General features: G+C 39.3%; 1 protein-coding gene across 1 annotated transcript in view; it reads right to left on the bottom strand.

Annotated features, from left to right (window-relative positions):
* Positions 1 to 536: 536 nt before the first annotated feature.
* The window catches only part of LOC132268266 (BTB/POZ and MATH domain-containing protein 4-like), a 38499-nt gene continuing 11203 nt past the window's right edge, over positions 537 to 27832 (bottom strand). Inside the window, exons 2-4 of the mRNA XM_059769093.1 lie at positions 19526 to 19871; positions 19035 to 19311; positions 537 to 1096 (exon numbers count right to left, since the gene is read on the bottom strand). Of these exons, the coding sequence (XP_059625076.1) occupies positions 909 to 1096; positions 19035 to 19311; positions 19526 to 19871 (811 nt within the window). The 3' untranslated portion in view covers positions 537 to 908. The remainder of the gene's footprint in view (positions 1097 to 19034; positions 19312 to 19525; positions 19872 to 27832) is intronic.

Genomic DNA, 27832 nt, shown 5'->3' with positions numbered 1-27832 from the left:
AGTAGAATTCCTTATTTGGTAATTACTTTAATTTAGTAACACTCTTTCACCCATAAAATATTTGGGTAGAGTCATATTTGTAAGCACACACTAATAACTTGTCACTTATTAAAAAATTTCACAAATTTAAGAGGAGGAGGAGAGAGTGGAGAATGTTGTTTCATGCAATTTGCCATAAAACTATTAATTAATTGAACATTCTCCATTTAATGTATGGACAATAACCGTTTAAAGTCGTTTTTAAATTGTTTACGTGTTTATTCCAATGACTGTGTTTCTACCCATGGGACAACCATCAATACAGAAATCTTTAGCAATTTGGCACAAAAGTCGTCAAAAGCACACGAGTAGAATTGTACGAAGAGTCATAAAAAAACACTCGTTTAAATCCATCCCCAAGCTCCCACTCTCCCTCGACTATCCGAGTCAAGGTATAATAAATTCAAACCTATAAGGCTATAACTAACCCAGTCTGACCAATTTCGTTTTTTAAGAGTGACCAGACCAGCTATACCGTTAAATGCTGCCAAAGCCGCTAAATGCAAACAGATTAATATCTTGTTACAAAAAATAATTTATAGATACGGCCATTTTAGGAACTTCAGAGTGAGAATTTGTAGCCAGCGTTGCAAAGAAAATGGCACTTGGAATTTTATATGACCAAGTCTGGAGACGCATTAAACTACAACAAAAAACAGCCTTAAAGTCAGGTTACAGTGAAAACATTGCCATTAACATCAACCAGTAGTGTTCTGTGAGTACAACAGCATTTCATGAAGGCCATGGAAGAAAAGCTAAGGAATTAATCTTCCTGTTGTCATGTTAGCACTCTGTTCAAAATCACCTTTTCTTGACACAATCATAATGTGTTACACGAAAACAGCAACCATCAATTTCCTATCCAAAAGTCAGGTCCTCTGTCTTACCCTCCTGCCATTGGTATCAGCACCATCAGAAAGTTGGGCCCAAACACTTCGAGACTTTCCACCTCCACTGCTACAATCCTCCTCACAACCTGCTACCGTCTTTAGCAGCTCTGACTGCAGAGACGGGCAGTTATCTTTAAGATACAAAAAGCCGTCTGACCGCATAACCGCTGCAAAAGAAAAGCCAAATGGAGAATAAGAAATGCAAAGTTATGTACCTTAAATTTAAACAATAAAATCAGGCAGATTCCAAGGGCTGCTCTAAAGAATGAGAAATTCTATAAACATACTTGCACAGCAGGTGTCAGATTATTATTGTAACCATTAAATTTCTGGAAAATAAGGTTTTTACTATTCAGACTACACCTGACACCAAACCTCCCCCCCCCCCCAATCCCTACCCAAGCGAAATATAAGTGATCAGTGTCTTCACTTTCATCTCTTTAGGACTGCAACCTTGTTGCAAAATCTTTCAAGTCAACACAATTGCACAAAAATCAAATCTAAAATTTGTGTTCACCATAAATCTGATGAAATGGGTTCAAATTCCACCATATAACTAAAAAGATAAATGGTTAACACAAACAAAATTAAACCACAAAGTTGTGAAAATATTGATTTTGAATTACAAAATAATAATCTACTGAAAAAGTACACATTAAAAGCATTGAACTGTTGGATAATAGGATTGGTGAAGCATTACTGATATTGTTGTTTTCTCATCATGGATATCTAGTTCCAGTGTTCCACAAGTCAAAAATATTCAAGGAGTTACAGAAGTTCCTAGTTAGAAGGATATGACACTAACCATTTTACAGAGCGTTGGTGGTATATATTTATTTATTTACTTATTCGAGCGAACCCTTCAAAGAAATGTACAAGAGAAATATGATTCGAACGCAAAATCAATGAGCCAGAAATGAACAGAGGAACTAATAAATAAACATTATTGAAAGAGTTCCAACACTTCCTAGTGTCATGTATTACTTCTCATTAGCACTTCATGATGATTTGTGTCAATATATTAAGTTTTTACTCTGATGAACAAAATATATAGAGAGAAGAGTCATCGTGAACAGCAGTGGAAGGAGAAGTAATTCCCCCATACTCGACCAAATGAGCATCAGAACCAGTATGTGCTATTATGACAACACAACAGTTAGGTCACAACTTCACCCTAAAACTCTTCAAATTTTGGTCAATTTTTTCTTTTATAAGTATCCAAATTTTGGACAACAAATTATGTGTTTTCAAAGTACATTCAAGCCAAATTCTGTTTTAAAATTTTAGAAGGAAACGCACTTTAAATTAAGTATGTACCACTCCCTTCCCCCAGAAAAGAAAGAAAGGGGGGAAAATCATAAATAAAAAGAGGGGTCTTAAAAAAGGTAGAAAACGGATGGTAAAACCAAGAAGTTAAAATGAACTTTTGAGAATAACAAGTTTCCTCACAGGCTGAAGCAAACACAAAATGTAGCCGTTTTATTAACTATAGGGAATTGATCAGTCCAGCAAGAGGTAAAAGTCTACGTACTAAGGGAATGCTTCAGACAAGAAGAGAATGTGAGGGGGTGTTTTTATATAACAAATATAAATGGTGATATCAATATAACACAAATATGAGTGACCCAAGCAAACAATAAAATCTGAGGTGGACTGAGAGAGGTGGAAGCGCAGTCAAACTCGAGAGAGACAAGAGAATGAAGATGGCAGTGTTGTATTACACCATTTACTCCCTTGGTGAAGGTGCATGTAGAAAGCATGGGTGTGAGAGAGCATGAGAGTTCTCTATGTCTAGGAGGTTATTTCCTCCTCCCTTTTTGCTCTGCCCTTCTTGTCCTTGGAGTATCCCCTTATATAGGCCAAGTAAGAGGGTGGGTGATGTCATTCGATGACATCACATAAGACTTAATTAACATAATAATAAAGAGAGATGAATCTCTCAAATAATTATAAAGCAATATTAATTAAGATGGGGTTAATTTGTACGGGAGTCAAAATGGTATTTCTCTCTACAAGTAGGTCGAGGTTCGACCCGACAGACCCTGGACTTCAGCCACCAAACCAAGTACCTCAGACTGTCATGATGGAAAAACTGCAATCCCTTACCACTTCTTCGCAAACCAAATTTGTCAAAAGTTAGCACCTTATATGATATATCCAAACCAAATTTACGACAACTAAGGAAGTAAAAGTCATTCAATCTTAACCATTGAGGTGATAATTAATATGTGTGTGTGTGTGTGTGTGTTTACAATAAACCTTCAAATGCACTAGATGTCATGACTCAAAATATCTAGAAATTAACAGAAGGCTGTAATACTCCCTCCGTCCCATAAAAAGTGTCATGTTTGCGGAACCATGACTCACAATGACACTTTTTACGGGACGGAGGGAGTATCTGTTAGAGATGGAAGTTACAAGATTCTAGTCATGATAGGAAAATAGATATGGAAGTTGCTTGGAAGACTATGACATTCCACATGCTTCAAATCTCACATTAGGTAAATTACGGTAATTGAGACCTCAGAGGACTTAGGTTTCAAGGTGGAAATTTTAGTCAAAGATACAAACCTACCTTGGACTTCGGAATAATTGACTTTTTTTTGTGATAAAATATGTTAAGAAAATCCCTCTGTCCTTGTGAGTCATAGTTCCCAAAAAGGGACACCTTTTTTGGGACAGAGGGAGTATGTTAGATTGAAATTAATGTAAAGATTTGAATCAAAAAAGGTGCAGAGATTGCTAAACATGCAGGAAAGTTGTCCCCTTTGATTTTTCACAAAGTACAACTTGATGCAGTAATATTTGCACCAAAATGACTTTGTATATCAACTGATCCAACTTACTGCAGTTATGGATACAAGTGAAAAGTTCAATCAGTCAACCATAGACTATAGTCAATACGTTTTCAACTTATAGAATTCTAAATTTTAACCAGTACAAACCTAGACAGAAAATCATACCCTGAATACTGAAATTTAATTTTATAAATAGCAAAACTAATTAGGGTATACAAGAAAGCAAAGAATAATCATTTTCAATCAAAAACATCAGAACGGGTGGACAAGCCAAACCTGCTCCTCCATTCGGAGCCCTGTTTTCGGCTCCCTCATCATTACTCAAACGGAAATATGGGCTGTAGGGACAAGAGATTGGGAGACTACGTTCTTAGAAGAGAGATCTGGAAATTTTGTTCAGTACAACACATGCAAGTTGATCTTGCTTCATAATATCGAATATATTTGTCACTTGTTATTGAAATCTTTCGTGTAGAGTAGTTGATTGATGTAGAACACATATAAATTGTATAATTGGGTTGAATATAAATATAGGGTTAAATACACAAACCCCCTGTACTTTCATTTTTTTGGCACTACACCCCCATACTATCAAACCACCCATGCACTACCAAAAAGTTACATACAAGGACAAAATCATCACGGAACCGTTATTTAAAAGATGAAATTACCAAAATGGCCTTCCTTTATTTAAATAAATTTAAGGGTTAAATTCACAAAATCCCTCTATACTATTATTTTTTGACACTTCACCCCCGGTACTATCAAACCACCCCTGTACATACTATACACAAATTTAATTGGGTAAAATACAGTTTGACCCCATGTTTTGCCCTTAATACAATTAGCTCCCCCACCCCCGCCCCCCCCCCACCCCCCAAAACCTTTGCATAATTTCAGTTTCACCCCCTACTTTTTCAAACAAATAACAGGTTTCCCCCTCATGTAAGGGTCAAAGATACATTTTGCTGACATCATCAAAAAAAGTAATTTATACTGCCCAGTTTGCCCTCCAATTTCATTTAACAGTTTCTCCCCTCATTCCCTCCTATTTTACCAACGGTCATATTTGGCAGCCGTTTGACTTCATTTCAATGCATCTCTCTCACTCCTGAATCTCTCCCTCTATATTTCCCTCTCTAACACATATATATATATATATAGTGATATCTCAATCCATTAAACTTAAAAATCCAAATAAATAGTATTTACTATTTACCAGTGATTCAGAACCAACTGAATTTCTGAGATAGTATAAACTAGAAAAATGTTGAGCAAATAATGCAGATTATTAAAAGAAGGAAATTATCTCTATAGGTTAAAGTGCAAAAAAAACCCATGAATTATGTATGAATTTGCGAATAACCCCCTTCAAGTATATTTTGTGGACTATCACATTTTGTTGCAAAATGCCCCAATGCCTAGACTACTTTTCATTAAATAACCATTATGCCCTTTATTATGGAATTATAATTAAATCTATTTTTCTTGAAATAAATTATGAAAAAAAAAAAATCATACTAATTTGATGACATATTCTCCATTTAATTTGCATAAATTTACCTTTAATATTTTATATTAATTATTTAAATAATTTAGAAAAAAAAAAATGCATTATTTAAATAAAAATCTCAAGTAGAAAATTTTCTAACAATTGAATTAATTTATTGATTTTTCATGAATATATTGCATGAAAAAGAAGTTATTTTTAATTTAAGTAACTTATTAATTTTTCATGAATATTTGTAAGAGAAAGAAGATATTTTTCTACAGCAAAAAAATTTAAATTGATTATAATAAATTTTAATATTAATAATAATTTTTTTATAATAAGTTACAAATCTATTTTTTTTTTTCCATTTTTATGATAAATTGATACTAATAATAAAACTAAGGTAAATAGTATAATTAGTATTTAGATAAGAGGAAAGATAATAAAAATAATTTAATAACAAATGACAAATTTAATGAGAAAGGGTAAAATAGTCTTTTGTAATGAATTTGTCCTTAATTGCAACAAATCAATAGTTCAAGTAGGCAATTTGTAGTTCAGGGGTGTTATTTGCAAAATGGTACTGGTTTAGGGGGGTTTTTTGCACTTTACCTTATATTATAAGAAACCAAAATTATAACAAAACAAAATTTTACTTCATAAAATTATAGTTTTAAATCATTTTCCATGACTGTTAAATAGTTCAATTAAATCATTATATTACTATGAACAATATGGTGCCCCGAATTTCATCTATTTAGCCAATGAGAATATCTAGTTTTTTGGGAACGAAAACAAACACAAATTACTTAGCACTTTCTCTTTCCATTTCCTCACCAACCATGCGAAAATTATAAGACATACAGTAGAAATATAAAAAGAAGAGAAAGGAGAGAATTGCGTAAAGGCTTGAATGAGATTAATCACTTATTCACAACTCTAATATTTATAGATAAAAAGAGCACATACTCATATTACAAGAAGGAAACTAAATCAAATTAAAGCATATTCTATGGCATATTCTATAGTATAATCAAATCTCTGCTAATATGGTAAGTCATTCCATAAATCATGGCTATCATATCTGCTAACACTCCCTCTCAAGTTGATGCATGGATATTCGAAACACACAACTTGGACAATACACCTTCAAGCACGATCTTACTAGCACCCTTCTTCAAAATCTACATATTACAAAGTGCAAATCTGACTAGCGATGATTTTCTCTCAAATGAAGTGTCAATCAACAAATAAAAAATGTCTCATCAGACCATAAACAATTAATAATGTCTCCTCAGACCGTAAACAACCAATCACGTCTCCTCAGACGGTAAACAAACAACAATATGTCTCCTCAAACCATTCCCCTTCACATGTTTAAAACATGTAGATGGAAGACTCAACAATGTCTCCTCAGACCATTCCCCTTTATACATATGTTTAAACAATGTAGAAGAAAGAATCAACAATGTCTCCTCAGACCATTCCCCTTCATGCATATGTTTAAACAATGTAGATGAAAGAATCAACAATGTCTCCTTAGACCATGAAAAGAAACAACCATGTCTCCTCAGACCATTTCTGAATAGGTGGTGTCAAACTCGCAACACCCTCATTGAGGTCGGACCACCCTAGCTACCCGACACCTCCCAGATAGGCGATCTCACCTTAGACCATTTCCGAATGGGTGGTGCCGAACTCTCAATGCCCTCATTGTAGTCGGACCCCACCCTGACTCTGATACCAAGTAGAAATATAAAAAGAAGAGAAATGAGAGAATTGCGTAAAGGCTTGAATGAGATTAATCACTCATTCACAACTCTAGTATTTATAGATAAAGAGAGCACGTTGTCACGCCCCGCCTATGGAGGTTGTGCCACGCAGGCGACACGCAGACGCTAAGGAGGACGCTGCATGGCAACTGCATTGCAAGTGGAGTTTCTAGAGTCTTCCGGAGTAATCTAAAGTTGTGTGGAAGATTCTAGATATGTGTAGAAATATGTAGAAATGTGTGGAAGGTTCTAGAGTTCTCCAGAGTTGTGTGGAGTAGTATGGAGAGTTCTAGAATGTTGTAGATATGTATGGAGATGTGTAGAAGGTGGAAGAAGATTCTAGAGAATCAATCTCCACCGTTGGTTAGAATGCATCCTAGCCATCCATTAGGGATGGGGATACCTATAAATAGGAGTAGGACTTCATTTTGCAACCAACAAGTCCTAGAGTGAGTCTTGAGAGCCTTGTAGAGAGCTTGAGTGCTAGCCTTGTACAAAGCATTCTTTGAAGTAATAGAAGTGTTCTTTCCTTGCCAACTTAAGTGTCTTAGTGTGTGTGAGTGTGCAAGCCAAGTGAGGAGAGGGCGAGTGCAACTACAACACTAGTAAGCGCACGAGGGGAGTGTGTTGGCTAAGGTGTGCACGGGAATTAGGCTGACCAAGTACTTGCGAGAGTGGGAGCAACGTCTTGGTGCCGCACGGGAGCAACTAGAGTGGTGCTGAAACTCTAAGCCCGTGACAGTTGGTATCAGAGCCAGGTTCGTCAAGGGAGCTTTGTTGGAGTAGACATGGCTAGCGGAGGAGACCACCAAGTCCACATCTTAGAGCAGAGCTTGGAGGAGAAGCTTGCCACACACTTGGTCTACACGGAGACCAAGTTTAATAGGCTCGAGAGAAGGATGGCGGAGCTCTACGAGCTGATTGATGGCATCGCCAACAAGGCGCAAGAGAAAGAAAGGGACTTGCATGATTGGGTAGACGACTTGCGCATGGAGATTGCCGAGTGTAAGAAGGAGTTCTCCCAAGCGCGCGAGGTCGTGGTGAAGCCAAGGAAGAAGAAGGCGCCGGAGCCCAAGGAGTACGATGGGGAAAGGAATGCGCGCCAGATTGACAACTTCTTTTGGCACATGGAGCGGTACTTCGAGTGCATGGAGATCGAGGATGATGAGGAGAAGGTGCAAACAGGCACTATGTACCTCACAGACACCGCCGCTCTATGGTGGAGGCAGCGCTTCACCGGTAGGGGCGCAAGAGCAGTTGATACATGGAAAGAGTTCAAAAGGCAGCTCAAGAGGCAGTTCTACCCTGAGTGCGTTGAGGACCTCGCCATGATCAATCTAAGGCGCCTGAAGCAGAAGGGCAGCATAAGGGAGTATGTGAAGGAGTACTCCAACTTGATGCTGGAGATCCCAGAGATGCCGGAGCAGCAACGCGTGTGCTTGTTCATTGATGGGTTGCAGTCTTGGGTAGCCACAGAGCTAAGAAGGAGGGAGCCTAGAGACTTGGCATCCGCAATGGCTATAGCGGAGCGCCTTGAAGACTTTAGGCGCGATGACAAGAGGGCCACGTCTCCCAGGAGGGACCACGGCAAAGGTGGGGGTGACCGTCGCTTCAAGAAAAGGGGCTCACCCAAGTCAAGTGATGATGAGCACAGCGATGAAGAGAGACGCCCACGCCATGATATGGGCAAGGACCATGGGGAGAGGTCTAAGGCTAGTGGCAAAGGAGAGCGCCGCGATAAGGGCAAGTGGGAGCCGAAGTGCTACTTGTGCGAAGGGCCGCACATATTGCGACACTGCCCCAACAAGAAGACCATGAGCGCCCTTGTGAAGGATAAGGGCAAGGGCAAGGTGGACGATGCGGGCAGCGATAAAGATAGGTGCATGGGGGCTATGCAGATGCTGAGTAGCATGGCGCATGACACCAAGAAGAAGGGCAAGGCAAAGAAGGTAGCTAGGGTGCGCTATGTGGATGCGCAGGTTGGTGGCAAAGCCGTGCAAGCGTTGGTGGACACGGGCGCCACACACAACTTCATTACCCCAGAGGAGGCGCAACGACTTGGCTTGGAGAGGCGCAAGACGGAGGGATGGATCAAGGCCGTCAACTCAGAGGAGGCACGCGTGAGTAGAGTGTGCAAAGAGGTGGAGCTATGCATGCAAGGATGGAAGGGCAAGGCCGACTTCCAAGTTGCGGAGATGGACGACCATGACATGGTGCTGGGGTTGGAGTTCATGGACAGGAACAACGCTGCGCCACTACCATGCCTTGGTGCGTTGATGATACTTGGAGGTGAAGAAGGCAAGGCCGCATGCATGGTGCCGCTCGTGGGCAGGAAGGAGAGTCCAGAGGTGGCAGTCAACACGATGGAGCTCGTGAGGACCTCACATCTCCCGAAGGGCGCTAGTACGTTTGGGCCAAGGACATATGCGCAAGTGCTGATGACCTGCGAGAGGCTGGGTCAGCTGAAGAAACCGTGACGAGAGCATCACGGAAATGGGTGGGGGAGAATGTCACGCCCCGCCTATGGAGGTTGTGCCACGCAGGCGACACGTAGACGCTGAGGAGGACGCTGCATGGCAACTGCATGGCAAGTGGAGTTTCTAGAGTCTTCCGGAGTAGTCTAGAGTTGTGTGGAAGATTCTAGATATGTGTAGAAATATGTAGAAATGTGTGGAAGGTTCTAGAGTTCTCCAGAGTTGTGTGGAGTAGTATGGAGAGTTCTAGAATGTTGTAGATATGTATGGAGATGTGTAGAAGGTGGAAGAAGATTCTAAAGAATCAATCTCCACCGTTGGTTAGAATGCATCCTAGCCATCCATTAGGGATGGGGATACCTATAAATAGAAGTAGGACTTCATTTTGCAACCAACAAGTCCTAGAGTGAGTCTTGAGAGCCTTGTAGAGAGCTTGAGTGCTAGCCTTGTACAAAGCATTCTTTGAAGTAATAGAAGTGTTCTTTCCTTGCCAACTTAAGTGTCTTAGTGTGTGTGAGTGTGCAAGCCAAGTGAGGAGAGGGCGAGTGCAACTATAACACTAGTAAGCGCACGAGGGGAGAGTGTTGGCTAAGGTGTGCACGGGAATTAGGCTGACCAAGTACTTGCGAGAGTGGGAGCAACGTCTTGGTGCCACACGGGAGCAGCTAGAGTGGTGCTGAAACTCTAAGCTCGTGACAACGTGCTCATATTACAAGAAGGAAACTAAATCAAATCAAAGCATATTCTATGGCATATTCTATAACATAATCAAATCTTTACTAATATGGTAAGTCATTCTATAAATCGTGGCTATCATATCTGCCAACACATACTATGTATCACAATCACAACACTGAACCAATCCAATTAAGCTCATTAAGAATCCAATATATTGAATTTTACGTAGATGTAAAACCTTCCCAAATATCATAAATTGAAGTGTAACTACATTGCAAAGAATCTCAAGAGGCTCGTTATAAATAAGAGGAATAATGACTATTGGAGTTTGATTATTGTCCTGTGGCTCACGACTGTTGGAGTTTGATTTTTGGTCTATTTGGTATTCATTTGGGTAGCTAAATTTGTGATGTATTACATATCTGTCCATAAAGGGACACAATAATTATATTCAAACTCATATTCAAAAGATACTTGTGAAGGGTTGGTGCAACCTGAAGAAGTCTTGGTGACGTACTTACTGAGCAATTGTTTACGAGCTTGAGAAGCTATGTAAGGGTTACACTTCACCTTGAATGAAAGATTTGTAAGGGGTTTGCTTTTCACCCGAAGAAAAGCAGTTAAGTGAAATCTTGAAAGTGCTCGAGTCGTGGATGTAGGTAAGAGGGGTTTGCCGAACCACGTAAAATCCTGGTGTTCTTGAATTTGTCTCTCTTTACTCTATGTTTGGACGAAAAATAATTTAAAGTTGGGTACACGGGCGGGCCAGGATTCTTGCCAAATCCAAGGAAGACCAAACAATATTCCAGATATTGTTTTGGTAGAGTTGATTTTCAGGAGACTATGGAAGGGTCTGGAATGACCACCCTTCAAAGGGTTCGTTTTTTGCCTTTTTCAAGGACTTCAGAATTGTGAAAATGGTGAAAGAAGGAATTAACTAAAGAAAGTGATAAAGGGATTAAAAGACTAAATTTAAAGGAACTAGAAGAAGGATAAAATTTCATTAATCTAGGAATTGAAATACATGTGGTATGAGAAAACTAGGCTACTTGCTGAAAATTAAATGCTACACTATACATTTAAAGTGTAAGATTACACTGGGAAATGTAAAGACATGACATGAAATGAAAAAGGTAAGTAAAGTAACGATGTTGTCCGGGGAGACATTCAAATGCCAATAAATAAGCAGTTTCTTCTGCATGGGAATTGCCAATAACAAATAATCAGCCATATTCTCCCACTATTTGGTAACAATTGGTAACCGTCGGCCGTTTTCTCCTAACAGTATGGTTACAGCCCATAACCGTCGGCCATTTTCTCCAACTTCCACTGAAAATCTCAAACGCGTGCCATGTTCCCAAGGAAGTTTATCTGACTCCTAAAGTTTTTCCCACATGATAACAGTTAAAACTAACTTGAAGCCACTGAAGGGCGATTTTAGGCGATTTTTTTAGGATGAGGCAACTTTGACTAAAGACACACACATCGAGGAGTTAATTTATATTCATATATTATGTTATGAAGAAGACCTTTTTGGATGTAGCGAGTCTACCACGCCTCACAACAAAGGGCGAAATCGAGTCTTTCCCAACCAAAGAGGGTCATGTGTTTAGGGTTGATAAGCATAGTCTCAAGATACGTGAAGATGTGTTGAAATCCTGCTTGGTCGGCCGTTTCGATAAGGATGTGGGAAGCATCGAGTGGATTTCGGAATGGGCGGCGAAGACGAGGAGGATTTCTTGTGAGGTGAGGGTTTCAGCCTTGCCTGACGGCCTTCTTCTGTTCAGATTGCCGTCGGAATCAGAGGCACGACAGGTACTAACTTCTGGGAAAAGGACTTAGGGCGATTGTTATTTGTCAATTGATGTGTGGTACTTTGCGGTTGGTTGTTCGGCGGTGAGAACAAGGCATAGGAGAAGAAGAGTGGTTTTGTATGGGTTACCTCTACATCTTTGTGGCGTGGACGTAGGCCCTAGTGGCTGAACCACGTAATATATTTGTTCTCCTAGTTTCATTTTTCTCTTCACTTTTATTTCATTATTTACAACAAATATATATACATATATATAATGCTATATATGGGTATACTGGATGACTACATGAATACACACACACACACACACACACAGATATATAAGCATTATATCTATAGGAACACATGAATTTGAATAACCTTAGATATAGGTAGGGTTGAGAAATAAGAAATTTTACATGATTATTCGTACAGATATGCGCACACACACATTTATATACACACACACAACATATATGTTATATGATTCTTCAAAGTAGGTGAAGTACCCATGTCGAACACAATATGCGGACAAAGCCCCGGGACCTGTTGTCGATAGAGATAGGATTGAGAATCCTTTCACTGAAGAAGAAGTTCTTAAAGCTTTATCAAGTTGTAATGGGGACAAAGCCCCGGGACCTGATGGCTTCACTATGCGATTTTTGTCGGAAAGTTGGGCGGTTGTAAGAAATGAAGTAATGGGCACTTTCCAGGAGTTTCATTCTTCTGGCGTCTTTGAGAAGTCGCTTAATGCCTCATTCATTGCCCTTATCCCAAAAAAGAGAGGCGCCTCTGACATAAAGGATTTTCGTCCTATTAGCTTAGTGGGTTGTATGTACAAACTTATTGCTAAGGTGCTCGCCTTAAGAATGAAGGAAGTTATGGATGGGATTATTTCGGACCCTCAGAATGCTTTTGTTAGTGGACGACAAATTCTTAATTCTGTTCTTATCGCTGGTGAATGCGTGGATTCCAGATTGCGGAGTGGTATTCCTGGAGTTTTATGCAAACTTGATATTGAAAAAGCATATGATCATGTGAATTGGAACTTCCTATTGTATTTGTTACAACGAATGGGGTTTGGCAGTAAATGGAGGAAGTGGATTGAGACCTGTCTTTCATCTGTCAAGTTTTCAGTTCTTGTGAATGGCTCTCCTGCTGGTTTCTTCAGTTGTTCCAGGGGTATTAGACAAGGAGATCCTTTGTCTTCTTTTCTTTTTCTTGTTGTGATGGAGGGGTTAAGTAGACTTATGCGCAGGGCAGAGGATCTTGGTTTTATAAAGGGTTTCAGAGTGGGCAGAGATTCAGCCCATCAATTGGAGATTTCCCACTTACTCTTTGCAGATGATACCTTGGTTTTCTGTGATGCCGATGCGTCTCAACTACGATATTTGAGGTGCGTCTTTACTTGTTTTCAGGCTGTTTCCGGGCTTAAGGTCAATGTGGCTAAAAGTGTGCTTGTCCCAGTAGGAAATGTTCAGGATATTTCCTCTTTAGCTGCTGTCCTTGGATGCAGGGTGGGCTCATTCCCTATTCCTTATTTGGGCTTGCCCCTAGGGGTCTCCTCAAGCCTAGTGGGGTGTTGGGATTCCGTGATTGACAGGTATGCAAAGAGATTGGTAGGTTGGAAGAAGCAATACTTGTCAAAAGGGGGTAAAGTAACTCTTATCAAGAGTACGTTGTCGAGCCTTCCCACTTATTTTCTTTCTTTGTTCCAAATCCCTTGTTCTGTTACAGATAGGATTGAAAAAATTCAAAGGGATTTCCTTTGGGGAGGTAAGGGCGATGAGTTCAAGTACCACCTTGTTAGATGGGAGGAAGTTTGCAAACCGTGAAATTGGGTGGACTTGGAATAAGACGTTTAGTTCCTTTCAATCAAGCTCTCCTGGGTAAATGGTTATGGAGATATGGAAGGGAAAGACATCGTCCATGACGGAGGTTAGTGTCTTGTCGGTATGGGGAAGAGGCTGGAGGTTGGTCTACTCGTCCGGTTACCCTGACGGGAGGAGTCGGTATGTGGAAGGCTATTCGGAAGGGATGGGATGTTTTTTCAGCTCATATCAGATTTAAACTTCGTGACGGTCGTTGTATAAGGTTTTGGGAAGATCTCTGGTGTGGGGAACAACCACTATCTTGTGCATTTCCCAATTTAGTATTGTTGTTGATAAACACGCCTACGTAGTTGACTGTTGTCGGCTTGATAGCAGCGGGATTATATGGGATGTGCTTTTTCGACGCTCTTTTCAGGATTGGGAGATGGACGAGGTATGTGCTTTTCTAGATCTTCTGTATCGGCAGGAAGGCGTAGGCAGTGGTAATGATGTTTTATTATGGGCTCCTTCTTCCCATGGTCGCTTTGAAGTTAGATCATTGTTCTTATGTTTGTCAAATTTTGCTAATCGTGATTTCCCGTGGAAAACTATTTGGCGATCTATGGCTCCAACTAGGGTGACTTTTTTTGTTTGGACTGCAGTGTGGGGAAAGATTCTGACAATTGATAATTTAAGAAGAAGGGGCAATTGTATTGTTAATCGATGTTGTCTATGCAAGGATGATGAGGAGTCCGTTGATCACCTCCTTTTGCATTGCCCTGTGGCGAACAACTGTTGGAATCTCATTATTAGGTTGTTTGGCATGTGTTGGGTTATTCCACGTTCTACTAAGGAATTAATTCATATTTGGAGAGGCTGTCGAGTGAGAAGAGACTTTCGCGATTTCTGGAGAATTGTGCCACATTGTGTATGGTGGTGTATTTGGAAGGAGAGAAATAATAGGATGTTCGAAGGGAATGAGACGCCTACAGCTATGATCAAACTTTACATTCTTCGTTCTCTTTTCAATTATGTGAAGAGGAACTTTTGTTCTTCTTCTGATGATTTAATTACTTTCTTGGATTCTTTAGGGCCTTAACCCCGGTTCCTCTTTTGTAATTGGGACGCGTTCCCCTTTTGAACACCTTTTTTAATGCTATTTTTACTTATCAAAAAAAATATATGTGGACATGTGTATGGGATATGTGTCTGACGCTTTTAGCTGGAGATGAACCTAAAAAACATATCCAATCATTCAATTTTGTAAACAAGTGAAATGCTATATTGAACACTACGTTAATATTTAGCAATGTCCTTGAATCCTTTTAGTTGACAGTTTGACACTGATACTTGGATACATACCCGCACTTGACACACATAACCAAGTCCATTTAACATAGATATATGGATATGAAAATGGTTTCAGTGTAGATATATGGATATGAAAATGGTTTCGGTGAACCATAGTTGGATTGTAAGTTTCAAACCAAGGTATCTTCAATTACCCTCATTACATAACCTTAATCTCTAATCTATAGAATCCTTTGATTGTAAGGGGATCTTTCATTGAGTTTGCAACATTTTGTGGATAACGTTGAGGCATGGATATGCCTTGTCAATGTTAGATGCGAAAACAAGTGCTTGCTGTGGGGAGTTGAGGTGTGGTGCTGAGGAAGTGGATGGGTGTTTGTAGCCAGAGTACCGTAGGCTGTCGCCTTTTTCTGAAGAGGGACCTGAAGTTGACTACTATCGGCTTGATAGCAGGAAAACAACTTGGGACGTGCGCTTTTCGCAGAATTTTCAGGATTGGGACATTGAGGACATCATCAGCTTGTTGGAGACGTTGTATCGACATGAGATTGTTAGTGGAGTTTCTGACTCTTGGGTGTGGGTTCCCTCCCCTTGTGGATGTTTTGATGTCCGATCCTTCTTTAGGTGTCTTTCGGATGTTCCTGGAGATCCCTTCCCCTGGAAGGCTATTTGGCGGACTAAGGCCGCTCTCAAGGTGGCTTTCTTTGCTTGGACATCTGTTTTTGGAAAGATATTGACTCAGGATAACCTAAGGAGGAGAATACAGGTGGTGATCAACTATTGCTATATGTGTAAGAGAGATAGGAAACAGTGGATCACCTTCTTTTGCATTGTCCCGGAGCTTGGGATTGCTGGGTTATGCTTTTGGTTTGTTTGGATTCCAGTGGGTTATGCCCAAGACCTCGAGAGACTTGGTGGAGGCTTGGAGAGGATGTATAGAGGGGGGCCAAGTTTGCGATTTCTGGAAGGTTGCACCTTTGTGCATTTGGTGGTGTTTATGGCTCAAAAGAAATACGAGATCCTTTGATGGAAAGGAAAATCCTATTGGTGCGCTTAAGTTCTCCATTATTAGCACTCTTTTTTGTTGGGTTCTAGAGAGAACTTGTAAATTCATGGAGGAGAAAGTTGATTTTTTGGATTCATTGAGAGTTTAGAGGCCCTATTTGGCCTTTTGTTGCTTGTGAGAGGTGTGTTGCCTGTTCCCAACTAAAGGGCGCAGAAACTTTACAATCTTACTTATCGAAAAAAAAAAAAAAAGGGGGGGGGGGGGGGGGACCTGAAGGTGGAACAGAGGAAGAAAGTGGTGAGGATGTCTGATTTTCAGAGAACACGGGTCATTTCATGCTTTGATTCCAATGCTGATTCTCAGAATGGTGGGCAGATGACAATTTTCACTAGCAGAAAGGATGGCAGTTTTATATTGTGCATGGGAAGGGGGACTCAATTATTGATAGACAAGAATTGGCTGAGGCTCTGCGTGCTAATTTAAAACTCGACTCCGCAGGGTTTAAGGAGCAATCAGAGGCTCCAAAGATGTGGGAAATTGGCGAAGTCGTGGAGGATAGGGGTCTGTGCAGGTCTTCTGAAGGGGACAAGGATGTTTCAATGGCTGAAGTTTGCAATATAACAGTACTGTTTCTGAGTGTGCTCCAGTCTTGGACCTTCCAGCTCCCGTGTGGGAGGATAGTGGAACTGTTGGGATTGATACTCCATTGGCAGCAATCAGGGATCTACAGTGAGCCATTCATATGGATGAGAATACTGGGAACTCGTTCATGGAATGCATTGAAGAGGCTGGAGTAGATGGTTGTTAACTGAGGGCAAAACCCCTTTGCGTTTGGTGGTCCATTTGGGAGGAGAGGAATAGAAGATCTTTTTATGGGGAAGAATCTTCCATTGGGACGCTGAAATTTTCTATTATTAGTCCTCTTTTTAGTTGGGTGATGGGGAGAGATTGTATATCTATAGATGAAATTGTGGATTTTGTGGGTTCTTTGGGTCCCTAGGACCCTCTCTTTGGCTTCAGCCCTTGTATAGCCTTCGGGATGCGTTCCCCTTTTGAACGAGCTCTAATATACTTTTATCAAAATAAATAAATAAGAGTAGGATAATCACCCCAAAAAAGCAGTTTGAAGATAGGGTAGGTATCTCCAACCACAAAAAATATAAAAAAACTAGAACAAATCAAGGAAATAAGGAGTCCAAACCATGCAAGTTTAGTCCCACACACTGCAACCTTCCCAAACAAGCATCAGAAATAATAATGATGTCAGATCGATTAATTGATGTTGGAATAAAGTCATGCTCTAAATTTTGGTATTTGATAAGATGCTCCTATATCTAAATTTTGGGGGCATGACAAGAGACTTTTCAACAGGTTAAACTTGGAAGTTCAACTAGTACGACTGTTGACATGAATGGTTAAATCGATCTAAATCTGATGTTCAGCCAATCGAATTTGTCTGATGTGTGAACATGCTAACTACAGAATTTCCTAATTCAAATAAAACTCTGCCAAGTTTAATTCAACTAAGTTTTCCAAAAAATCCCAATAGTTTCAAAGTTTCAAGTTTTGGAATGGAACAAGTACGAAATCTCCCTGAATAGGATCAAAGTTGAGTCCACATCGGCAAATAAATTGGAGTGAATGATGACCCACTCGTGACTCATGAATAAGATCAAACCTTTATTCGATGGTTTTGCCTCATTCTGCGCTTCCATTGATCAGTTAGCAAGACTAGGCATATAAAATTGGGAACAAGAGAGAAAGAGAGAGGAGATCAGGTTTTGCACAAAGTGGTATGTAAATGGAGATCTAGGTATATATATAATTATATACAAATTTAATATAAACCCTAGATATTTATGTGCTTGTGTGTGTATAAAGAGATAAGAGAGGGGGAAGAAAATCTTGCATACGATCATCAAGAGCCAAAGTGCTTGAAAATAGCTAGACTGCTAAAGAGCGGAGAGATGCAATCGCAACTTAAGGACAGGATAGGGAGAGACAGAGAAATAGATATAGAATAAAATCTAAAACGTAGATATAGATATATATATATATATATATATGTATATGGAGAGAGAGAACTGCTGCTTGAGAAGACGAACAATCATAGGTAGCCAAGAACATATAGTTGGAGAGTGGAGAACGAAGCACTGTCGCTTAGATTGAGCGAAAGATGAACTGAACGAAACCGTAGCAAATAAGGATATACTATGCATAAGGGTAAGTAACTAAAGAATAGTAACACATAATAAGGGTAAGGTTGTCATTTGATATTAAAAAAAAAGGGCCGGAAGGTCGGGGACAGGGGTGGGACACTCCTTTACCCGTGCCAACCCCAAACCTGGATCAAATTCAACTTTGTTTTCCTAGCCCTCCCATTTAATATTTCACCATACCAGTTCCATCATGGAGTAAAAGCCACATCCCTGATCTAGACTATCCAAGTCGAACAAGGTAGGAGAAACACCACAGCTATAGGAAAGGAACTTCAGATCGTGTGTTGAATGTAGTCTATTATGGTGTTGCCACATCACAAGGGCTTGTGTCATCTTAGGAGTTGAGTGATCTCTCTCTCCTCCAGCCAGATCAAAGAGATATCACTGACAAACTGCACTTTCACCACCAAGTCGGATACCTTTAAGATATGGATGGCACTTAAGTCCAACAATATGCTTTTCATTGCATTTTGTCAACATGAAAGTGAATAAATAATGCTAAATATAGAATGCAACCTTTACATTTGAGTTAGTTACCAAATCCAGCTCAAGCAAAGGTGCAAAGAAACAAGATTGATTCAACAAAGTCAAGTGAAAAGGAAATATCTAGCAAGAAAATGTTTAATGAAAAGAGTCTGCAGTTGAAGTTATGTAGAAAGGGTTCTGTTGCAATGAAGCTATGTAGAAGTCTTAATATTAATGAAACTAATTAGTGGGGGTGCGGGGTGTTCATTTTGGAAACTGAAACTTACCTGCAAGGTTTTCAGCTGCAAATCTTAGACAAACAGCTTTTAGTTCTGTGGCATGATAAAGGTCTGCCAAAGCTAGTGTCTTTGCAACAGAGTTGACAGAAATATCCTTGCAGAGGTGAGACTCACACATCCGTCTGAGTCTTCCGAGCTCATACTTATCAGATGCTGCTAACAATTTTGCCGTTAATGTGTCAGATACAGATGATGCACAAGATGAACTCGAAGCTAACAACTCATCTTCCATAAGAGCATCTCTGTATATGAAATACAGCATAGCCTGTTGGACATCAGACAATTTCAGGACTACTACTCAATAATAGCAATAATGAAGAATCTTTCGTTTTTCATTTGAAAACAGAATCTTTCATTTTTTATTTGGAACAGAAGAATTAAAATAGTTGCAGTCATGAAGTGCAGAAATTCTTCAGAAGACTACAAATACGACCTACTATTTTAGTGGAACCAGGAGAAAAATGAGAATAAGCTTTTACCTTGAAAACCTTGGGTTCCATATCTGAAACAACAATCTCCTGCTTATCACCCTCTAATCCATCAAAAAATTCAGATCGAAATACAGGGGAACGAGCAGCCAATACCAACTTATGAGCGTGAAAATTTTCCCCATCCACGTTAAAAATAACATCTGAACCTTCCATATTTTCCAGTAGAATACCAAACTGTGCTCCAATATCTGAATCCGGAACCTGAATTGAGTATAGTCTTGAACAGTCTATTGCAGAAACTACAACTCCAACAGTGCAGTTGATTTTCAAGCAATCATCTTTAAGATAATCTGAAGATTCAAGCAAAGCTCTTCTAAAAAAACGTTTGTATCCCCTATATCATAGCACAAAAGAACCATGTTTGTGTTTAGAAAATTAAAATGAAGCACAAAAGGAAAATATTAATGTTTAGATGATGATGATGGAAAACAGAACATTATTGAGGATGATGTCGATGATGAGGAGCAGGAGGAAACTCAATGAAAATTTTCTGCTTGTGTCCTCTGGTTGTAGCATAAACTAATGAATTATTTCCCATCCACAGTTAACCCATACCGAAAGAAAATCAGGTTCAAAGGAAAATAAAAATCAATGACTGGTTTTCAAAAATACTAATAATAAATATAAATAAAAATAAAATAAAACAATATGGAAGTAACCAAGGAAAATACATTTAAGCAGAAGTAAACCCCTTTTGTTTTTCTTACAGGTCCATTATTTCCTTTAGTTGCATTAATTTACCTCAAAACACCATACTCCACCCCACCCAATGAAGATAGTGATCAAGCTACTGTATGGTACAGAATCTCTCTCATGGAAGACATCAAGTAAGTTTTACCAAACCTCTTATGGAATCTTCACAAATCCATCCTTACACTAAGAAAAAATCAAGCACTACAAAAAAAGACCTTGATCAATCATACTGCATACGTTGAGGGTGGAACAGAAAATGACAAAGATAATCATTTATATTTGATTGCAAAGTTGTGAAATGTGTAAAGCCAAATGGACAGTGATTTGAGGAACAAAGGCCTTTACAGAAGTTTCGAAGATGCAAAATTACAAATTGAGTATTCAAGGATGCAAGTGGAGGTAGGGTTCAAGCTAGGATGGAGTACTTCAGATCATCTTTAGCTGAAAGATTGATACACATTTGGGTGCTTACAACCTGTGGCAGAGTACATGACAAGGCTAAGAAGGCAACCACAGGAGTTTCCAGGCTACCTCACTCTTTACTCTTGTTCACTCTTGTTCTTTCTTCCCCCAACAAAGGAAACAGAGTGGATGTGAAGGGGACAGTGAAAAGATGGCAATGCTGTTCTTACACTCAATTTTGGTTTTTAGGATTGGGCACTCACTCATGTTATGAAGACGCAATGAGAGTGGTTTTCATAGTCGGACTGTCCCTCCATCTATGATGCCTGAATATGTTCAAGGTGTTCAGAGACTAGTGTGGTGGGCTTGCTAATGAGGCAAATTTGTCATCAATATACACAGAATCTGAAAATTGATTTAGGAGCAGATCTTGCATCCTAGATACAATCTTGCTCACGGTCAACTCCTTTTGCTACAAAATCCAATTAATTCCAAAGATCACACTGACAGCAGTTGAGTTTCCAATTGAACAACATAATCGGGCTCCATCATTGTTCAATCCCCATGAACATGATTCCCTTTTTGGTTTCGGTTTTTGTATAGCTCTTGGGACACGTTCCCCTTTTGAACGCTTTCTAATACAGTTTTACTTGTCAAAAATAAATAAATAAACATGATTCTTCAAAGTTTTACGGAAAAGGAGAGATTGAGCAGGGACATATAAGACATGTAAGTGGGAAGGGTTCAGAAACCCTGAAAGATATTTGGTATGCAAATTAATGAGAGGGTAAAATAGGCACTAGAAAGGAAGTCCTTTTTCCTTGTTTGGTTACTATGGAAATAGGAAGGAAAAGAAAATGTTAGGAGTGTAAAAGACAACATGGCTGTTCTCCTGCAAAGGTGATAAATGGCAGCAAAATTCAACACATACGTGAACATGTCAAGCAGCTGAGGGGCAAAGGCGTTTACAAGCTGGGCCAAAAGATATCAACTTCAGTATTGCACCAAGGAGACCACAGCTAAGTTGGGTGGGAAAGACTGAGCCCACACCAAGGCATAATCCACATCAGTTTGGGAAAGACTGAGCCCACACCAAGGCATAATCCACATCAGTTTTTCTTTCTGGCCATATCAGGAGAGGATTTAAACACGAGCCCTTTCCATTGGCAGGCTTAAAAACCCAGAAAAATATTTTTTTGAGACAAGCTGACAAACTGAAAGGAGAGCTTTAGGACAAGAAATGCTGCAGATGTTGTTTAGGCAAGGGCTTAGCAGCGTCGATTCGGTGCGACCATCCAAGAGATTTGACCAATGTGGTGTTTTCCTCAAGTTGTCTTCTCAGGCTGAGAAGGAAGACCTCATGAAGGGCATACAGGTTAATTTGCTTTAAGAAATGGGCCAGGTAGCAACAACCCAGTGAAAGAATGCTTCTTCAGGCCAACAGAGTTCAACGAAGTTCAGCCAGGCATGACAACTGACTAGAAAATTAACTGTGGATATAATAATCCATTCGTCCTCCATTTTTACTGAAAAAGTACTCCCCTTGTGATGTACATACGAAACCCCCAATGTGCATGCTCATATGCAAAGGGACTGTCAAATTTATACCCTGCCGCTGGACATTACTCACTCCTTAACCTTGATGGTCCACGGGAAGGCTTTTTATGACTAGTATAATTACAATACAAAATACCAAATATAGGTGTGTCTCAAGTCCTCCCACTCTAGGACCCTGCCCAGGTGGGACCACAACTAGGTAATGCCCTTCTATCATTCTAAGCCACAAAGCAACATCACAATAACCTTATACAAACCCCCTGTTAGGTAACCTTCTAATTAGGGCTGCAAATGAACCGAGTCGAGCCGAGGAGTCTGTTTGGGATCAGCTTGTTCATTTGTGGGCTGAGCTTGGGCTCGCCTCGTCATTTTTTGAAAAGCTTGTGCTCGACTCATTTGATAATAGAAGTCGTTCGGGCTCAGCATGTTTAATAATAGAAGTCGTTCGGGCTAGATTTGAGCTCATGTTCAAGATCACTTTGACTCGTTATTATATGAGCCTACATAAGACTATGTTCATGAACCTACATTCATGAATCCATACAGGCCTATATTTATGAACATGTTCATGAGCTTATACGAGCCTATTTCATGAACATGTTCATGAGCTTATACGAGCCTATTTCATGAACTAATGTTCATGAGCCTACGTTCATGATTTCATACAAACCTGTGTTTACGAACCTGTTCATCAGCCCATACGAGCCTATGTTCATGAACATATACAAGCCTAGATGAGCTCATATTCATGAGCCTAGATGAGTCAAACCCAATACTGTTCGGGATTGGCTCATTTACAAAACAAGCTTAGAAATCGAGCTCTAGTTCAGCTCATTTACTTAACGAACGAGCCCGAGCCGAGCCAAAAAGCTCGCTTCATTTGCAGCATTACTTCCAATAAAAAATTATATAAATATATATATCATGTTAGGTATAGAAGTCATATGTTGGCAACTGAGTGATATGAGTTCATGCTTCCATTAAAGACAAGGCAAACACAACTTTGCAAATAACACGGCCTAAAAACCACATCCTTAATGATATATCTAGAGCACAGGTAAATTAACCTTAGAATTACCTAATTTGACCTAGATTGATCTTAGAGGCTCAAAGTTTTATTTTAGAAGTGATTTTGAAAATGATTCTTTAATGGTATGAAATATAAATATTTTTCAAAGTTTTTTGATAAACAACACGGTACATCGATCGATAATCCAATCGATTGAGCAAGAAACTGAGACTATCAATCATAGGTTGATTAATCAAGGGTCTATCTAAATTTGCAAGGTTGAATTACAGGAAGAATCAATCAAAGTAGCTCCAAAAGCTATCAATCGAAGGCTCCATCAATGAACCCTTTGGACATGTATTCTTGGAAACTCGCTCAAAATAAAATTTTACAAGGATTCAACTTCCTAAAACATATGGGCTACCTATATTGACTATAAATATGGGGTTATGGTTATGGTTGGTTTAGGTTATTATTTGAAGCCTCTAATCATCTGGAGAGAAAAAGAACTTAAGAGAGGATGATATATCTAATTACTCAATCTAAGGTTTCCTTAGACACCATTATATGTGATTGAATTTTTATCGATTCAATTCAAATTAACCATTCAGAATTCAAAGCAGAGGAATGGACAATTAGTAGACAAACGGATTTGTGGAAAACGAAATCCATTGACGAGTGGACCTACGGCTTGAGACATGATCGGAGAGTTTGGCGTCAATCTATGTTAAGAGGTAACTAGGGATTCTAAGCTTTAGGAACTATCAACCTATTTGTAAGTTGTGACTTCATTCTCATTTAGTGGATTGTGCCTATAAAGACTAAGTACCATGGTTGTTCTCTCTACTCTATTTTATTTTCAAATTGATGCAACATTGTGTGCATAATGATGTATATTGAAAAGTAACAAAGGGCTAGCCCAATGCACGAGGCTCCAACCATTGTGAGGCCATGGGAGGGTCATATGTATGCAGCCTTACCTCCGCATAAGAAGAGATTGTTTCCTTTTTGAACCCGTGACCATGTCACAATGGAGTGACCTTACCATTACACCAAGGCTCACATTGTAGCCCCTCCACCCCCCTCCTCTAGGTCTATTTCACAACTCACACTTTGACGCATCAGAGCCTTGGATATGACCTCTCACAAACTATCCACCCCACAAATTTAACTAGTTGAAAGTACTTCAATTCAAATGCTCCCCTACTCTTGGAAACAAGCAATTAAGATCTTCTCAAACTCCCACTGCACATGCAAAGAATTGAATGTAGTGAAAACAATTGAGTTAACATCTCCAAGCACCACAAGAAAAGGCAATTGTATTACCATTAATGTCAAAAACATTATCCCCATTACAGCTTTTGAAAGCCTCCGCACCTCTTCCTCAATAGATGGTCCCTCTATCAAGGCCTTGTCCACCTCTACCTTGTCAAATATTCAAGCCCTAACCTTACTGATCAAAAAAAAAAAAAAAAAAAAAAAAAATTATTCAAGCCCTAACCTCAATATCCATTTAGATGATTCATAAAAATGCTTTTTATAAAATTGAACAATGCTCCTCTGGATATCTTTTGCCTCAACCTCACCTTCTCACAAGAACAATCCATCCTCACAAATCTTTCATCTCTTCTTCACTTGACCCTCCATTCCCTCTTTTCATTCAAAACTTTAATTTCGTTCTTTTCCACTCAAAATTACCAATAACTTCCTTATTCAATATTTTCATATCTACCTCATCTTTATTCTGCATGCTAGAGAACAATATATATATATATATATATATATATATATATAAACATAACCCATATTGGGATCAAGCACTTTTTTTCTTTTCTTTTTTTTTTTTTTTTTTTTTTTTTTTTTTTTTGATAAGTAGATCAAGCCCATAACCGAAAATAAGATTCCAACAGTCATTCGTCACAGGGCAATGCATAAAGAAAAGGGGCAATTGTATTGTTAATCGGTGATGTCTATGCAAGAAAGATAGGGAGTCTGTTAATCACCTCCTTATGCATTGCCCTGTGACGAATAATTGTTGGAATCTTATTTTCGGGTTGTTTGGCATGTGTTGGGTAATGCCACGATCTACTAAGGAATTGATTCATGTATGGAGAGGATGTCGCGTGAGAAGGGATGTACGCGATTTCTGGAGAGTTATCCCACATTGTGTTTGCTGGTATAATTGGAAGGAGAGAAATAGTAGAATGTTTGAAGATAAAGAGTCGTCTACAGCAATGGTGAAATATTACATTCTTCTTTCTCTATTCAATTATGTGAAGAGGAGCTCTTGCTCTTCGTCTGATGATTTTATTATATTTTTGGATTCTTTGGTGCCTTAGTCCCGGTTCCATCTTTGTATAAGGGACGCGTTCGCCTTTTGAACACCTTTTTATGTTATAATTACTTATCAAAAAAAAGTAGATCAAGCCCATTTTTTCAATCTTCATAACTATATTAACAATAATAGATCCAAGATTTCTAGAGTCAATGCAAGGGAGTCACATCTCCCCTGCGACATGAGTTATTTACTATTGAAGATTTGGTGTTACTGGAGGAATCAGTGAAGAAAAATCCTCCTTGTTTCCTATTTTCTAATTCTTTCCATTCTCATAATTTGTTCTCCCATATAAAGGAGCCTCCACCATTGTATTGTATATGAGTTGAGAGATTATAATAAAAGTGATGTAGCCCTTTGGGTTCTTTGGGCCGTGGATGTAGACCCTAGTGGCTGAACCATGTAATATATATGCGTTCTTCTTGTTTCATTTTTCTCTTCATTTTCTATTTCATTATTTGCAACATGGTATCAAAACCTAATTTCTCTTCCTAGGTTCGGAACCCTATTTTGGGGTGTTCCCTTAGCATCTAAAATGTTGCTAAGGGTTTCTAGGTGCTATAATGACTTGTTTGGGATGCTGGTTTGTTCGGCAGTAATGTTCTTTGCCTTTGTCGTGTCTCTGGCAGTTTTTACTCACTTGTTTGGGCTGCCGGTGTATTCAGTAGCATTATCTTCGTCTTTGCCGTGTCTACGGCAATTTTTATCAACTTGTTTGGGTTGCCAATGTGTTCGGTAGCATTGTCATCGCCTTTTCTATGTCTCCGGCAGTTTTTTGTTGACTTGTTTAGGCTACAAGTGTGTTCGGTAACATTGTTCTTCATCTTCTCTCTTCTCTCTTAATTATTCAAACTTCTTGTTACTCGTCATCTCAATGGCAAGTTGGGCATTCATGCTCCAACAATGCCCAACTTGCCGGGGAGTATTGAAGATTTAATGGAGGCATCAGTGGAGGAAAATCTTTCAGTAATTGATGATGTTTCCTACTATTGAAGATTTGGTGTTATTAAAGGAATCAGTGGAGAAAAATCCTCCTTGTTTTCTATTTTCTAATTCTTTCCATTCTCATATTATTCTTCTCGTATATAAAGAAGCCTCCACCATTGTATTGTGTATGAATTGAGAGTATTATAAAAGTGATGTAGCTCTTTGGGCTATGGAGGCTGAACCACGTAATATATGTGTGTGCTACTTGTTTTATTTATCTCTTCGCTTCCGTTTTATGCTTTACAACATTTAAAATATATATATATATATAATGGTAATACAATGCAAACCAAGGGCAATTCTCACGATATAGTAGCAACTAACTTTGAATGGCGTATTTCGCCAGGGAGCCACAAATTGGACGAAAAGCACGGGACGTTGGGAGAGGAGGTGCAGTCGGCATTGGCATCCGTGGTAGAATGGTATGCGGTGCTGTTTCCGGCGGCGGGGATACGGTTGTGTCAATCAAGGATCATTTGTCCTTGCGCAACCAGTTCTTCTTCTTTTTTGCCATGCTTTTGATAAGTGTTTGCACAGTATAAGAATCAAGAAACATATAAGCTTAATTATGAATTCCATGACAAATATAATGTTGGTCATGGACTTCGACTCATGCGCATCATGTGCTGGTGGAGGTGGCGCATAGGGGGTGAGAGATGGTGGGGATAGTGAAAGAGGGGCGCTTTGCAAGAGCTGCTCCTCTCATTGTAGTGAGATAAAGGAGACAGAGAAAGGGGGAGAGGGATATAAATTCTAAGACGTGTGTAATCTCTAGGTTCCATGTGCTTAGTATAATCATTTAAGAGACGTATAATGATTATGCTAAGCAAGTATAATAATTTTTGTCATATAATGATTATAAATTCTAGGGTTAATTACAATGACACCCCCTGAGGTTTGCCATATTAACAACCATATACAACTTACCCCTTTTTTGAACAAAGACACCCCCTGTGAGAATTTCTGATCCAAGCAAGCCCTTAAAACATTTGAAAAGACGAAATTGCCCTTCAATGTTTAATTATTTTTATGGTAAAATTTCATAACTCATGAAAAGTCAAATTTGCCCTTATATATATTCACTATTACATCACTACCATTATATATATATATATATATATATATATGTATATATATATATATATACATATAACCAATCTCAAAGCCTCCTTCATCCAGATCCACCACTGCCCATCCAGATTCGCCACCGTCACTATCTTGATCCGTCGTCTCCTCTGCGTCTTGATCCGCCGTCGTCGCCGCCGCCTCTTGATCCGCCGCCATCTTGATCCGCCATCGTCGTCGCCACTAC

Source organism: Cornus florida, unplaced genomic scaffold, assembly GCF_030987335.1.
Source record: "Cornus florida cultivar Cherokee Brave unplaced genomic scaffold, ASM3098733v1 CherokeeBrave_3.0.0_Hap2_Chr08, whole genome shotgun sequence".
Taxonomy (NCBI): domain Eukaryota; kingdom Viridiplantae; phylum Streptophyta; class Magnoliopsida; order Cornales; family Cornaceae; genus Cornus; species Cornus florida.
This window is presented reverse-complemented; position numbering and strand designations above follow the sequence as displayed.